We start from the raw sequence: 15,204 nt of genomic DNA on the forward strand, positions 1-15,204 counted from the left end.
TTTGTCATCGGTTATGGTCATATATAATTTTTTTATTTGTTGTTTTTCTTTATAATGAAGTTGTCTGTATTAAGTAGATTGTTTAACACACAAAAGAGTGTGGTTTTTAGGGTTTTATTTAGTTATAATAAACAAAAAAAATGAAATAAATGTTTTATCCGATTAATCGATTAATCGAAAAAATAATCGTCCGATTAATCGATTATCAAAATAATCGTTAGTTGCAGCCCTAACGTCAACTTAGACTTTATTTTATTTCAGAATCCTGCCCGTTTACGTTTTTATTTTATATATATATATATATATATATATATATATATATATACACACACACACACCGGTCAAAAGTTTTAGATTTTTAGTAAGATTTTTTATGTTTTTAAATCACCAAGGCTGCTTTATTTGATGAAAAAAAAAAATAACAAACAGTAATATTGTAAAATATTATGACAATTTAAAATGACTTTTCTATTTTAATAATATATTTTAAAATGTAATTTGAAAGCTGAATTTTCAACATCATTACTGTTGCTGATTACACATCAGTTTTCAGTGTCACATGATCCTTTAGAAATCATTCTAATATGCTGATTTTATGCTCAAAAAACATAAATTATTATTTTCAATGTTGAAAACAGTCATGTACCATTTTTTCCCCCAAAATTCTATGATGAATAGAAAGTTCAAAAGAACAGCATTTATTGAAAATATATCCTTTTCTAACATTATAAATGTCTTAACTGTTACTTTTGATCAATTTAACTCATCCTTGATGAATAAAAGTATTTTCTAATTTCTTTCCCCCAAAAATAAAAAATAAATTCTTACTGACCCCAAACTTTTGAATGGTAGTGATTAACGTTACAAAAGCTTTCCATTTCAGATCAATTCTGTTCTTTTAAACTTTCTATTCATCAAAGAATCCTGAAATAAACATTTTTCAAACATGGATAATCATAAATGTTCCTTGAGCATCATATTATAATAATTTCTGTAGGATCATTTGACACTGAAGACTGGAGTAATGAGGCAGTAAATTCAGCTTTGATCACAGGAATAAATTACACTTTACTATATATTCACATAGAAAACCACTTTTTTAAATTGTAATAATATTTCACAATATTACTGTTTTTTTTGTATTTTTTATCAAATAATTGCAGCCTTAGTGAGCAGAAGAGACTTCTTTTAAACACATAAAAAATCTTACCGATCTAAAACTTTTGACCGGTAGTGTATATAATTTTTTATTTTTTTTTACAATCACAACTCTGGACCAGGTCACTTCATTCAAGCAGTCATTAGGCAGACACTACTAATTTCAAGACAGTACACTCATTACATGTTCAGTCTCCATGAACCTTGAATCACTTCATCTGGAATTCAAACCGGCAACCTTTCAGTCAGGTGCAGAAGCCCATTACTAGCACGCAGTTGTAAACATGCTAATGTGACTTACAGGTCCCGGTGTTCCGCGTTCGGACGGTGGGATCATGTCTGGAATCAGAGCTTGTGGCGGATCCAAGCCTTTGCTCACTTTCTGCTGAATGAAATACATGGCCAAGGAGAACTGCTCGCGTGTGAGCTTGCCCATTTGCCTAGTGTCCGCCAGAGCCCTGACAAAGACAACAGAGGAAGCGATGAATGTGACAATCACAACAGTGAGAGTGAAGAGAAATCAAAAGCACATTTGAAATAGTACCAAATATGTGCCAGGATGTTCTGAGGAAGGCCTGAATGCATGAAGATATCTTTAACTTCATGACCGCTGACGAAGCCGTCGAGATCAGAGTCAGTTTTGAGGAAGATGTCATCATAGCGCCCTCTGTCTGCCACTGGTACCACCCAGTTTACCGAATGCTGATGATAAGAGTGACACCATCAGACCCTCTTCAATTCCTCTGTACAACATCAAAACGAAAAGACACCAATAATACCTGTGAGGATTTGAGGGTGTGTTTAGGGGACAAACTCCCAGCACTGTTGAGAGAGTTCATGCTGCCATGAGAGGGGGTCGAGCGCAGGCTGTCTTTAGGTGGCGGTGGGCTGCCCGGTAACGCTGGCACCATGTTGGACAAAGACCCGGAGGACTTCTTCCTTTTAGATGGAGGGATGAGAGAGGAGGGCAGGACGGAGGGCACGGGCTCCTTCTCCAGGGCCCGGTACACCAGATGCATAGCCTGGACGAATGTCATTATGCCGTTTTAACACTTTGTTTTTACTAGCATACTATTTTTTTTTTTTACTGCCAACAATTTTTTAAAATATAATTATAAATCACATAATTAAAATGTTGTGTTTTAAAAATAGCACACAGTATGCAATATGCAATAAAATATACTGCACACTATTTTACAACATAATTCTTTTTTTTAATAATAATATATTTAATGATGAAGAGGAGTGCATTGCATCATGGGGGATAACTGCATGAAGTGTGCTATTAAAAAATAATTACTCACCACTGCAAACTCATCTTTGTCCAAGTGTCCGTCTTTGTCTATGTCACTCAAATCCCACACCTGATCAGACAGTCGTAAAATAATAAAAGTTTTATTTAACAATTACATTTTAAAATGTAATATCAATAACTGCATTTTAATTAATTATATATTAAATTATATGCATTTATTAGGGATGTCCCGAACAACCTTTTTTTGTGCCCCCAATCCGATCCGAGTTATTGAATATTGACTATATGTATACATAACATAAAAAAAAGTATTCTTACAAACAATGTCCATTGTGAACAGACTGTGTGGTCACAATTATTTATATATCTTGTACTTTATATGTAAAATATGCAGCATAATTGCAATAAAAAAATGGAAATAAGGTTAGAAAGCATGAAACTCACAGTGTCAGAATGCCAGTCAGCTTGATTGTCTTATCTGAATGCTTAATTGTCCCCGATACTGATTTTTGCGATTGGCTCGGGACATCCCTAGTATTTATTACATTATTACTATTGTATTAAATCATGATAACACATTACTTTTAAATTTACAACAAAATATCGGAGTTACTTTTTCAAACAAGTAACGCATGTTACTTTGTTATCCCATTTATAGACTCTGACATCTCTCCTGTCCCCATGTTGAGAGGAATCGTAAGAGGCAGAGGCGTTGTGTGCGCTGTGTATTCCTCAAAATGAATTAAAACAGTGAAATGCAAACTCTGAATATTACAAACCTGCAATAATTAAACATGTTAAATAACACAAATATACTTTATGTATTTAATCTCACTTTATTAACCAATGTCTTTGCTGCTGACCTTCAATGATCCAATTCAACCACACTAATTAGCAAAAATGACTTTAGATAAAGATCATTTGTGTGTCGTTTTTCTTTATAGCTTAAGTAAAAGTGTTAAACATTAGATTGTCTTTACATTTGCCAAAAATAAAACTTCGCTTTTCATTACTAAAAAATTTCAAACAAGCAAGATCAGCCCAGTTGAGAAAAAGTCAGGCAAAAGAAACGTAAAGCATTACTTTCCATAAAAAATAATGCAATTCCTTACTTTTTTGTGGAGAGTAAACCAATATTGTAAAGCATTACTTTTAAAAGTAACTTTCTCCAATGATTGATAGATGGATGCGTGGAAAGATAGAATGATAGATATAACGATGGAACGATAGATAGAACAATCGATAGAACGATAGAACAATAGAACGACAGACAGAATGATAGATAGATAGATAGAACGATAGCTAGAATGACAGATAGATAGAACGATGGACACAACGATAGATAGATAGATAGATAGATAGATAGATAGATAGATAGATAGATAGATAGATAGATAGATAGATAGATAGATAGATAGATAGATAGATAGATAGATAGATAGATAGATAGATAGATAGATAGAACGATAGATAGATAGAACGATAGATAGATAGAACGAAAGAACGATAGATAGAACGATAGATAGAACGATAGAACGATAGATAGATAGATAGATAGATAGATAGATAGATAGATAGATAGATAGATAGATAGATAGATAGATAGATAGATAGATAGATAGATAGATAGATAGATAGATAGATAGATAAGTACCTATTTGAATTTTACCTTTCCGAGAACATCCACAGGAAGTTTGGAGTTTATTAGTACTGGTTTGACCTTCTCACCGGACAGTAATCCGTTCACTGGGGCAAGACTTTCAAAAATTCCATCAAATTTGTTCTTCTCTTCAGGCTGAAAAAACAAAACCAAGATGATTTAGGACAAATAATCAAACGTATTTGTTCATTTGTGGTCCAAAAACCAATAACCAATCAAAAACAGTTACCCGCACAGCCCAGTGGCTCTCATTGGTTGATGTCACAGAACTCAGTGATGGGCTGCTGTGGTCCTTCTAGAACAGAAATGAGAAAGTCTGTGGGCTCAAACTGCATGGAGTACAATGATTTCAACCCTAAACCCTGAGACTTACGAATTTTGGAGGGGGAACGGGGAGGTTTAAACTGGAAAGGCTGATGTCTTGCCCGCTCTGCGCACAGGCCACGAGTCGCAGGGCAACGTAAAATCCCTGATAAACCACAACGGGATCAAGTTAGCATTTGGTTTCTGATCCTGACTGATGCTCTTATAAACTATGATAGTTTTACCTGTTTATCCAAGAAACCTTTGCCATCTGGATCAGCTAAATCCCAGATCTGAGAAGAAATGAATATTGTTGTGAATTATGAATATCCAAGTATCATTTCAGAACAAGTTGTGCATTGATTTACCCAAACACTAACCTTTCCTAATGTGATGTCTGGCAGGCCTGATTTTTTCAAGAACAAGGCAGCCTCTGTAGGTCCAACCCTCCCGGTGTTTCCCGGGTCGACCTATGGTTTTTGTCGCAAACAAAGACTGATGTATTAAAAAAGATCACTGTGATGATCTACAAATTAAGAATAACAGAAATATAGCCTCACCTGTCTGTAAAAGTTCTCATATACAGGGTTCCCGCTTGACAGCTAAGAGAAAGAGAAACTTTATGATTAAATAAATTAGGGTATATATGAAAAAATATGCCTTTTTATTGAGAATTGTAACATTAATTTTACTATTATATAATTGTAAAACGGATAGTTTTGCCCAAAAATGCAAATTCATCATTTACTGAATTTATGGTCCCCATTGACTTTTGCTCATATTTCATACAATGGAAGTCAATGGGGACCATCTGTCTGGTTACCAATATTCTTCCAAATATACTATTATAGTTACAGAGATCATTGTTTCTAAAGTAACAAACATGGATAATTTTTAATACAAAAATGCATCGCTTCAATTCAGACGGCCACGGCCTTTAAAACCGCCTGTAAAATTTTAGAACTGTTGCCTTGGAAAATAATTGGAGTACTAAAATAACTAGCTTACAACTAAACTGAAATAAGAAATAAATGAAAGCCTAATTAAAATACATTTTTATAACTATTTAAATATGTGTTGAGCACATAACTGTATTTACAATACTATTTAGTCCATAACTATTCACAAGGCAGGCAGTCCAGTAAGATTAACGTTACTGATGCTCACTAATTCCCATCACCGCTAAGCTAAACTAGCGGTTCAACACACATTATCATATGGGCTATGAGAGTTCATATCTATATTACAATGTTGTTGGGTATAATTAAGCAGCTTTTATTGCTGTACTATAAACATATAAGTTACTGAAATTACGACTTTATACGTGAGGCGTCTTGACAGTTTTATAGTGTTCTGTTATAAAGTGATGTTCTGATATATTGCGGCTAGCTAGTTACATTAACTCATCTCGGTTTACTATATTTCTCATTCATATAAATGGCTGTTATCGTTATGTTCTTGCTACTGAATGTTTATCGCAAATTTCATTGAAACGACATTGCTTTTTTCGTATTTTATCACAGACATTAGATATAAAGCGAGCTAATCGGTTAGCAATCTGAGCCCGACTTGCGAGGCCCGGGATATTTTCACTATAAATATCGATAAAACAAACCGATAGCGCAAATAATGAGATCGATTTGTGTCTATTTCATAGAGTTATTTCTTCATACCGGTGTTTTTGCTCACTATTCTCTTGTAATGGGTGTTTTTAGCAGGTATTACCTGAGTGAGGGTCGCGAGGGCTGCCATCTTTTCCCTGTTGCTGCGGAAACAGCGGGTGAGGGAATGAGGGGGGTCTGAAGAGCACAACCATCACAGAATAATAATAACCAGAGGTGAATAAAGTAGGCTACACAACTTCCTTACTTCAGTGAAAGTACAGATAAAACTGGTCAAATATCACTCCGTTACAATTCAAATTTGTGATTTTTACATTTAAATGTAGCCTACCGAATAGGCCTAGGCTACTCGTTTTTTTAAAAAGCTACTTAAGTATCTAAAGTAAAAAAAAGTGAATATCAATGCATTGTTTTATTATTGTTCCATAATAACCTACCAGTTAGTGATATCTCTGCAATAAGAGCTTTTAGGATGTTATAGAAACCTATTATAGAAATTAAAAAAAAAAAACTGAATTGAAAAAAGACATATTGCTGTCTAGGGTTTGGGTAATAATAAGCCTGTAAAATAAATTTTCTAATGACTTTATTTGTACTATTTTTATCACAAAGAGTGCATATTAACTTGCCAGGCTACATTTTAGCTCAGTCAGTTTGCTAACAATTCTTATATTTATAGGAAACAATAAAATAAAACTAAATACATACAATCTTTCTTTCCAGCTAAACTAGAATGATGTAAATATCAATTTAATTATATGCAAATTCTTCAAAACATCAGCAAATTGCCTTTATTTTGAGCAACAAGTGCAAATGTATGTGTTGAGTATATTGTATTATACTTATGTCAGATCTTTTTATGCTGACCCATGAAATCAGAATACAATTTGATTAATAAAGATATTCAAAGGATCACAAAGTTACGATTACAATACCATTATATAAACTCATATATTCTATAACATCCTTTTATTTTCTATAATAAACAGCCTCAAAAAGCTGAATTCACGTGTAAAATAGTACGCTTATTTTCTCACACACTCTATCCGTTCAAAAACACTCCGCAAGCAAGGGATCCGGTTCTTTTCTTCTGATTGGTCGAGCGCCCCTCCCAAGTGGATTCCTATTGGCTGAGCCACCCTGCCGGAGCGCCCCGCCATTGGAACCTGGAAACAGCGCCACAATTTATTTTCGAGTTGTTGCGTTCGTTTTGTATTTCATTGTTTATTGACGACAACTGGTATTTCTTCGTTTTCTGACACGTTAAACGAGTTCAATTATTAACTCAGTGGTCAGTACACTCGTCTTGGCGCGGTTAATACCGCTCGAAGGGCTAGAAGGACCGTTTTACACATTCGTGGTCCATATTATTCTCGCTCACACCCTGCAGGATCTGCAGCGTCGCGATTAAAACACGACGAAGACATGAGTAAAGCGTTCAAACAGCCCAAAGGTAAGACATCAAATACCTTGCAACAGTTATAATATATTTTAAGTGTTGCTATCGGCGTGTATTTAACCGTTTCTAGCAGTATTGTAATGTTAGCATGTAAGCTAAGTCTCCCAACCTGCCAAACGTATCAAAACATCATATCTGAGTAACGTCAATGTTGTGCAAGTTAGTTTGAAAGCGCATTCTTCAGGCTAAAGCATCGGAGGCATTTTTCCCACAGAATGAATCGTGTACATGTGGATTTTAAAGGGTTGCCAGCCCACATCTTGGAGAACAGTGTTAGAACAGAAACCCTTCAAAACCTCAGGTGACTACTTTAAGCTTTCTAATGAATTGCACCCAAACCACTAGTTATTTTAAAAAGTTGTTATTGTTCAATAAAAGTAACTGCTAATGATGTTGCATGCTTTTAAGGTCATTGGACAATGTCCTCAGTCCTCTGACATTCCCAACATCTAAAGTCTCTCTCTGGGATCCATCTCCCAGTGGTGATGTTGTCAGTCTGCATTTCTCATATTACAGGTGAGTCTTTCTGTCATCTATGTTTATGGGTGAACCATATTTTCATATTTACACCATCAACGTCATGTGATTACTTACTGGGGGGAAAAAATACAATCTTGATTAAATTTCATGTACCAGGGATGATGATGACAACAGCTAAATGTAGTTTGGATTTAGCCTTATTTTGATGTGTATCGCTGTGTTAATTTTAAAATTGTAATAAATTAAAGGAATTTTTGGCCATTTCTTTGCAGTCATAGTCAATTTTACTTATATTTATAAACTAACAGTATTGTTCATTATTTTTTATACTTAGTGTAGTAACTTTGTTAACACAAATCTTATTTTTTTTATCTTAGTAAATTTCAACATTATTAAAAAACAAAAGTTACATCTGTAAATATTATTTAATGGATGTGAGTGGAGATGAACTAACAACGAACAGTTGTGTTGTTATTAACTCGTTTTAAAAAAGATTATTAAATACTTAACAGATGAATTGCTCAATTTTGGTTAGTGCATTAACTTATGAAATCTTTTTTAAAGTGTCACCGTTTTTTCTATTCTTATTTTTCTATTCCCATTTAACTTTAATTTTTTTTTATTTCAGACTTAGTTTGTCAATTTAGTTCAACTTTTAACAAAAATTAGAACTAACTGAAATAGTTGTTCACTGAACATTTTATTATATTTTCAGCTTTTGCAATTACTGAAGATGACTTTTAATAGAGTATTGTAAAACACTGTTTAAATCGCTGTAAAAAAATGATCAGTAAGTTATGACAACAAATGTTTTTACATTGCTTTAACTCATCAAAAAAAAAATTACATTGCAATAACATTTGATGTCTTTCAGGAATCCAAGACTGCTACTTGTGGAAAAAGCCTTACGTTTAGCTCACCGGCATGCTAGACAGACCAACATGCCTCAGTTTTTCTGTTTCCTGCTTGGGACGCTGACAGTAGACAGCGGTTAGTATATTGCCTGTATTTGGACATCTTACAAAGATTCATATTTCGATGTGTTTTAGTGACTAGATCTTATTTTCAAAGACGAGGAAGGTGTGACGATAACCCTGGATCGTTTCGATCCGGGCAGAGAGCAGACGGGAAGTCCTGGGAAAGCACCAGCTGCCCTGCTCCCCGGAGACATCCTTGTGCCATGTGTGTTTGAAGGCCAGCATGCTACTAGCAGCACAGTGCACTCAGGGGACGATTTGAACATCTCATTTAAGGTAACTGATCTGAGAATTGCTGACAGGACATGTTTAGGATCAAATGGCTGGGGTGCTTGCCTCTTGTTGCTATGGCAACTTATTGAGACATAATAGTAGTCAGCTTCACCCTGTAACCTGTCTGTAACAGCTGCCCTGATTGTGACACAGTGTTCCTTAGAGACAGGTGATTATAATATGTATGTGTGGCACTGCTTCCATCTGGCATATAAACTAGGGGTGAACTAAATGGTTATTTCCTTCCAGCATTTCTGTTGTTCGTCTTATTTAAAATTTAGATTAACTGATCCATTAATGCTTGCTTTCATGTTTCTTTCTAGATGCTTCAACATTTCTGCTGCAGTAAAGAGATGCTGGAATTGTCCAAACTTCTCACCTTGCGAGCTCGTCTCAGCTGCTCTGAGAACATGGACAGACTCACCTTTGACCTGTCCTGGGCGGCTGTCACACTGGCCTGCACGCTAGATGCCGTCCCCGTCCGGGCAGTGCCCGTCATCCCTACCGCACTGGCCAGAAACCTCAGCAGCCCTGCAGGTGTGACCCAAAACAGCAGGAAACGTGGGTAAGGAAGCACTTCTCTTTTCTTATATAGCCATGTATCCTCCTCAGAATCTTTTTGTGTTTTAAAATGTGCCATTCTGTCTCAGGTTTCTAACTATGGATCAGACCAGGAAACTTCTCCTCGTACTTGAATCCGATCCGAAGGCTTACACGCTCCCGTTAGTAGGAATGTAAGTGTTTAGATATGGTGACTGTCTTGCCGCCTTTATTCAGCCTGTTGGAAGGTATAATAATTCAGCCCCATTAATTACCTGCTTGGAGTCCTGCAAGATGTTCAGAGGTAGGTGTGTAACAGTTGTTCTCCTGTGGCAGATGGTTGAGTGGCGTTACACACATCCATAATCCTCTGGTGTGGGCTTGGTGTCTGAGGTACCTGCACAGCTCCGCCCTCCAAGACAAGTGAGTGTCCCATCCATCTGCTCTTTAGAAAATAAGTCAGTTAGCTTCAAGAAGGGCTCAAATATAAAGACAACATGAAATTAAAATGTATGCATAGGTGTATGTTATTCTGATTTTGTAAATATGGAATATTAAATAAATAATTATTATAAAATGTTTTAAAGCTAAATAATAAAATATTACCCCACTTATAATCATGATGCTGATCATATTACAGAAATGAAATGCATTCTGAATGCAGCTTCATGTTTTATTTATTTTCATAGATAATTGTAGATTACTGATCTGTTTATGAAAGCATTGTTTTAATATTCTTGTTGATGTTAAAATCAAAGTAAATGTGATCTCTTCATTGTGTTGCTAGAATTTTAGTGAAAAATGATTATCGAAAACAAAAAATTCCTGTTCATGTCTACATCTGATGGCTTTCCAGAGTGATGTCAGAGGGAGGCGCTTTCCTGGTGGTCCTGTATTCTCTGACTCACCGGGATCCGGAGTTCTACCAGTGTAAGCCATGTGTTGGGCAGCAGCAAATGAGCTTTCAGCTGCTCACCAGCACAGAGTCGTTCACACTTTACAAGGTCAGACTGTCTATGCCTTTGTACTCGACAAATTCTGAATCTGAATATGCGGTGAAATAAATTAATATTTCTTAAGCAATTGTGTTTTTCCATTTGATCTTTTTTGTATTGTGCTAATTGGTTTTCAGGGTTGCTTTAATTATTAAAAGTTTTTAATCACACTACATATTTTACCAATACAGAATGTTGAGCCTTCTGAAGGACGGCCTCTACAATTTGAGCTTAGTGCTGAGAACCAAAATCAGGAAACTGTGCTGTTTGAGGAAGTGCTCTCTCAGACTGTGTTAACAGGGTACAGTCTTTTTATTTATCTACAATTTCAACTTCTATTTAATTTAGATTTATGTTTGGCTGTTTAGTATCTGACAGAATACAGTATTTTTTAAAGCAAGAGAAAATATAACGCTCTATATTTGCTTTGTCTTATCAGGATGACTCTTGCAGCATCTTCAGTTGCTCCTCAGAATAAATTGTCTATCAGTGATCATGACTCAGGTGTAGAAGATGAAGACCTCTCTCCTCGGCCATCTCCAAACCCTCATCCTGTCAGTCAGCAGGTTTGTTAACTTGTGGCCTTGCACCCCTATTATACCTCTATATATTCTGGTTGGATTACCATTAGCAGGTTCAAATATTCTTTTTTTTTCTTTCTTTCTTCAGACTAGACGTGTTCATCCTTCAGTTCCAGAACTCTCTATGGTATTAGATGGCAGTTTTTTGGATGCGAGTTTTGTTAAAACACAAGACTCCTCAACTGCTGTTCCTCATAGCCTATCAAATATTCAGCGGAGAAGCATTAGTCCTGCCCATCAGGGCCTCTCAGTGTTGAGACCTCCGGAACAGAGTAGTGTCCCTGGACCACCCCCAATCCGAAGACCAATAACTTCTGTCCTCTCTCAGCCGAAAAAGAAACTACATCCTTATCCAGGACAACAAACACCACAACCCAATGCAAATAGAAAATCCCTGCCCTCAATAAGATCGAGAGAGGGCTCATCAACATCATCGTCTTCATCATCTTCCTCGACAAAGAACGCTGCTTCGCCCAATGGCTCTTTTCATCAACAAAGGCACCGTTCTTCGCAAGGTGGTCCGACCAAACCCCAATCAGTTTATTCCGAACCTCCAACACCGGGTCACTGCAGTGCCAGAAAGAGTTCAGTAATGGCTAGCCAGACCCCCATCCCTCATCCGTCCCAACAACGACTCTTCCATAGCACCCCAGCCACCAACCCTTGCAGCTGCTGCACCAACCAACCCACCCATGTTCCCATCTATCAAAAAAACTGGCAAGAGCAACCAGTGTGTCCCACTGTTGTGCACAATCCTTGTGGTTTACATTGCGGTGCTGAGAGTGTCTCACCTAGGGATCACTGCCACTCGCCTTCTCAGCAGTCTTTGGGTTGTCGCATATCTCCCACTAAAAGTCCTGTTTGCCATTCTGCTGTTCCAGTTCACTACTCTCCAGCACCCAGTCCGTGTTTCCCCACAGTTAACCCCAACAAAGGTTCTGTTGAGCAAGTCCCTTCCTGTCAAGCCCAGTGCTGCCAAGTCCAGGACACCCCTGTGGGTCTGCTTCCTGCTGATGCGTACAGGATGCTCATGGATCAAGAGCGTCAGTTGAAGCTACTTCAACTCCAGGTTCGTATTCGTTTCATTTTTTTTTTTGCATTGACCGGTCATTGCTGGTTGTTAACAGACTTTTCTCAACAGATTCAAAAACTCCTTGAGTCTCAGAGCAAGACGACTCCAGTATCATCTAGCGAACATGCTCAGCAGGAAAAAGCCAATCAAATCGCTACATCTCCACCTAAACAAACAAGTGTCAGTGTCGCTGTAGGAACAGGTACTATGACGGAAGGTTGTTGCATTTGTCATCACTTGCTTTCAATGTCATGAAGGGTTCGAATCCACTGTGAGACACCAATGTGTCCCTGAGCAAGACGCTTAACCCCTAGTTGCTCCAGAGGCGTGCGACCTCTGACATATATAGCAATTGTTAGTCACTTTGAATAAAAGCGTAAGCTAAATGAATAAATGTAAATGTTTGTTATTTAGGGGCGAGTTTGTTTTGGACCGCTCCCCAAGAGGCCCCCACACATAAGGCCTCAAGTCTGGATTGGCAAACCGAGATGGAGCCAAAGTCTGAGGGTCAAAATGACACTTCGGTCACTTCCAGACTCGGATCTGAAAATGCATTTCATTACTCTGAAGAGCAGAGTCCAGGATCTCTACATCCAACATCTCCACAACACGAGTAATGAGTCCTGTTTTTTCAGAAACTTTTTTTTTTTTTCGGACCAATTGTTAACCTCATGTAGTCCATTAAATTGGTTTGTAGAAGGCTTTTTTCCAGGCAGTGTTTGTTTATTGTGACTTTATTTGTCTTATGCAGCATGTCGTCTGGTTTTGGAGCCCATTCATTTTCCAGTCCAGTGTTGGGAGAGAGTGCTAGCATGTATTATCCCTCACAATCACAGAGCCAAAATGAAGAAATGGACGACCCAAGATTTTACCAAGAACTACTGGTATGGCCCCATTTTTACGCTTTAGTTGCAAATGTTTAATTTGAAATTGACACAGTATTAATATTCAAACTAACTTCGGGTTTTAATTTCTGCACCAGGGTCAGGTGCAAAGTCGTCTGCAAGGCTCTACGGTTGTGGTTGAAAAGGTAGAGCAAGACCAACAGAGTGTCTCAAAAAGACGAAGTCTGTCCCCTGTAGGTCGTCAGTCAAGAAAATCACCGACAACATCCAAAGCCCAAACTCAAAAAGCTAAGCACAGATCCAGTCCACCAGATCAGGACCGTGTCTTAAGTGCAACGTTAAGACAACTCCAACAGTTCGGGGTGAACGTAGACTTGGACTCGTCCCAAGCAAAGATGACACGTGCAACTGTAGAGAGTACCAGGTAATGTCATAGTCTGACAGATTGTTTAATCAAATCATTATCAAAAGTGTTGTTTCTAACACATTTTTCTCTTCAGTACCCTCGCTTGCATAAACCCTGATGCAGTAATTTCAAGACTAGCTCTTTCCGAACCAGTGGGGACCAGCATTTGGGGACCAAGCGGCAGTGTAGACCTCAGCCTGGAGGCCAATGCTATTGCACTTAAGTACCTAAGCGACTCGCAACTGTCAAGACTCTCGTTGGGCGGTCAGTCCTCCAGGCCACATCCAGACCCTAGCACAATTCTCCTGAGAAGACCTGCTGAAAAGAGCAGTGTTGGACTCAGTATACTCTCCCCCAGCAATATGTCTCTAGCTACCTGTAAGTACATGAAGAAATACGGACTGATTGAAGGAGAAAACAGTAGTGAGGAAGAGCAAGAGGACGCTGTTCTGGTAGACTCAGCTCTCGGGTGTTCCGTACAGCATGAAACGTCCAAGAACATGAGCATTAGGCAAGACCACGAAGAACAAAGTGCTGTGGTTCTCAAAAACATTACAAACAAGGCAGTCTCCAATCTCTATATGACTCCTGTTGACTCTCAAGAGCAGTTAATTCGAGACTTGCGGCCCAAAATGCAGCTGCTTATGCGTGGTGGGAAGAACCCGGAGAAGGAGAATGACGCAAACAATGTCCTGCCTCAACGTAGGTACTCGCTAACTGAAAACCAGAGGGCACAGGAAGTCACGGAGCCTCAGGGCTCAGTGGGAAATTTCCTGGATCTGAGTAGGTTACGGCAGCTGCCCAAGCTCTTCTAAAATGAACCATTTTCCAAATGGTTACCGAGTTGTTTCTGTGTGTGAAAGGGATTCGAGGGATGTCTTTGTTTTAATTCAATCCTCAAAAATGTGTTTTTCATTGTTTACATAGTATAACATGATTTTATTTTTAAAAGTCTACAGACCCTTTTCAGTAAATTATTTTAAGTATGTTTTATTTCTGTAAATTCTCTTTTGTAACCCAAAGGGGCATTATGTGAAAACTTTACGGATTTTTACATTTACCTGATGACTCTAGTGTCATGTACAGCAATCGAGTAAAGTGCCATTTATGAAGTGACTTACTCAAGGCAGTATTGTTTCATTTTCCCTTTACTAATTTTGAACTCTTTTAAAATCTTCTCTCTTGATTTTGGCATTATGATGATTTGGCAGCTGATTTACCTAAAGTCTGACAATTTCAGAGGGAGAACTTTTTTTTTTTAGCCTTTTGTGTTTTGTATGTTCTTTTTAAATGACTTTATGTACATGTATCGGTCTCTCAATTAAATTACATATTATTTTATATAACATAATTTTGTGAGTTTTATCTCTGACCATCACAGCCATGTTCACATATCCCGATAGATCATGAAAAACGCATCAGTTAACTAATTAGTAGGAAAATGTTTAGCAACAAAACTGCATAGATTTACATAAAAATATCTAGTGGGCAGAATGGAGGCTCTTTTGATTTGTGCTGGACCTGGTAAGTTACAACTGTAAATGGCATCCTTGAAACTGCATAGCAATGTACTAGTAA

The 15,204-nt window shown here is 37.5% G+C and overlaps 2 protein-coding genes across 6 annotated transcripts in view; one reads left to right on the top strand and one right to left on the bottom strand.

Annotated features, from left to right (window-relative positions):
- Window positions 1–9,701, bottom strand: part of eps15l1a (epidermal growth factor receptor pathway substrate 15 like 1a) — a 33,872-nt gene extending 24,171 nt beyond the window's left edge. For 4 of the 5 annotated variants that reach the window (XM_039682272.2, XM_039682270.2, XM_089134655.1 and 1 more), the window contains exons 1-12: window positions 9,612–9,701; window positions 6,102–6,175; window positions 4,937–4,978; window positions 4,757–4,846; window positions 4,622–4,669; window positions 4,447–4,542; window positions 4,303–4,368; window positions 4,083–4,208; window positions 2,463–2,522; window positions 1,938–2,180; window positions 1,703–1,860; window positions 1,460–1,616 (exon numbers count right to left, since the gene is read on the bottom strand). In XM_039682272.2, the coding sequence (XP_039538206.1) occupies window positions 1,460–1,616; window positions 1,703–1,860; window positions 1,938–2,180; window positions 2,463–2,522; window positions 4,083–4,208; window positions 4,303–4,368; window positions 4,447–4,542; window positions 4,622–4,669; window positions 4,757–4,846; window positions 4,937–4,978; window positions 6,102–6,128 (1,113 nt within the window). In that variant the 5' untranslated portion in view covers window positions 6,129–6,175; window positions 9,612–9,701. Of the gene's footprint in view, window positions 1–1,459; window positions 1,617–1,702; window positions 1,861–1,937; window positions 2,181–2,462; window positions 2,523–3,026; window positions 3,165–4,082; window positions 4,209–4,302; window positions 4,369–4,446; window positions 4,543–4,621; window positions 4,670–4,756; window positions 4,847–4,936; window positions 4,979–6,101; window positions 6,176–9,611 lie in introns of those variants that run through there. The other variant, XM_039682275.2, reaches the window with a different exon arrangement.
- On the top strand, window positions 7,148–14,965 carry stil (STIL centriolar assembly protein). Its single transcript, XM_039682267.2, has 17 exons — window positions 7,148–7,451; window positions 7,672–7,758; window positions 7,866–7,973; window positions 8,812–8,927; window positions 9,009–9,190; window positions 9,511–9,752; window positions 9,838–9,921; window positions 10,064–10,150; window positions 10,584–10,731; window positions 10,914–11,023; window positions 11,162–11,288; window positions 11,392–12,372; window positions 12,445–12,577; window positions 12,790–12,988; window positions 13,127–13,259; window positions 13,358–13,644; window positions 13,721–14,965. The coding sequence occupies exons 2-17, from the start codon at window positions 7,673–7,675 to the stop codon at window positions 14,439–14,441; spliced, it is 3,744 nt and encodes a 1,247-aa protein (XP_039538201.2). The 5' UTR covers window positions 7,148–7,451; window position 7,672; the 3' UTR covers window positions 14,442–14,965.
- Window positions 14,966–15,204: the final 239 nt, after the last annotated feature.

Source organism: Pimephales promelas, chromosome 2 (assembly GCF_988280905.1).
Source record: "Pimephales promelas chromosome 2, fPimPro1.hap1.1, whole genome shotgun sequence".
In the NCBI taxonomy this organism is placed as follows: Eukaryota; Metazoa; Chordata; class Actinopteri; order Cypriniformes; family Leuciscidae; genus Pimephales; species Pimephales promelas.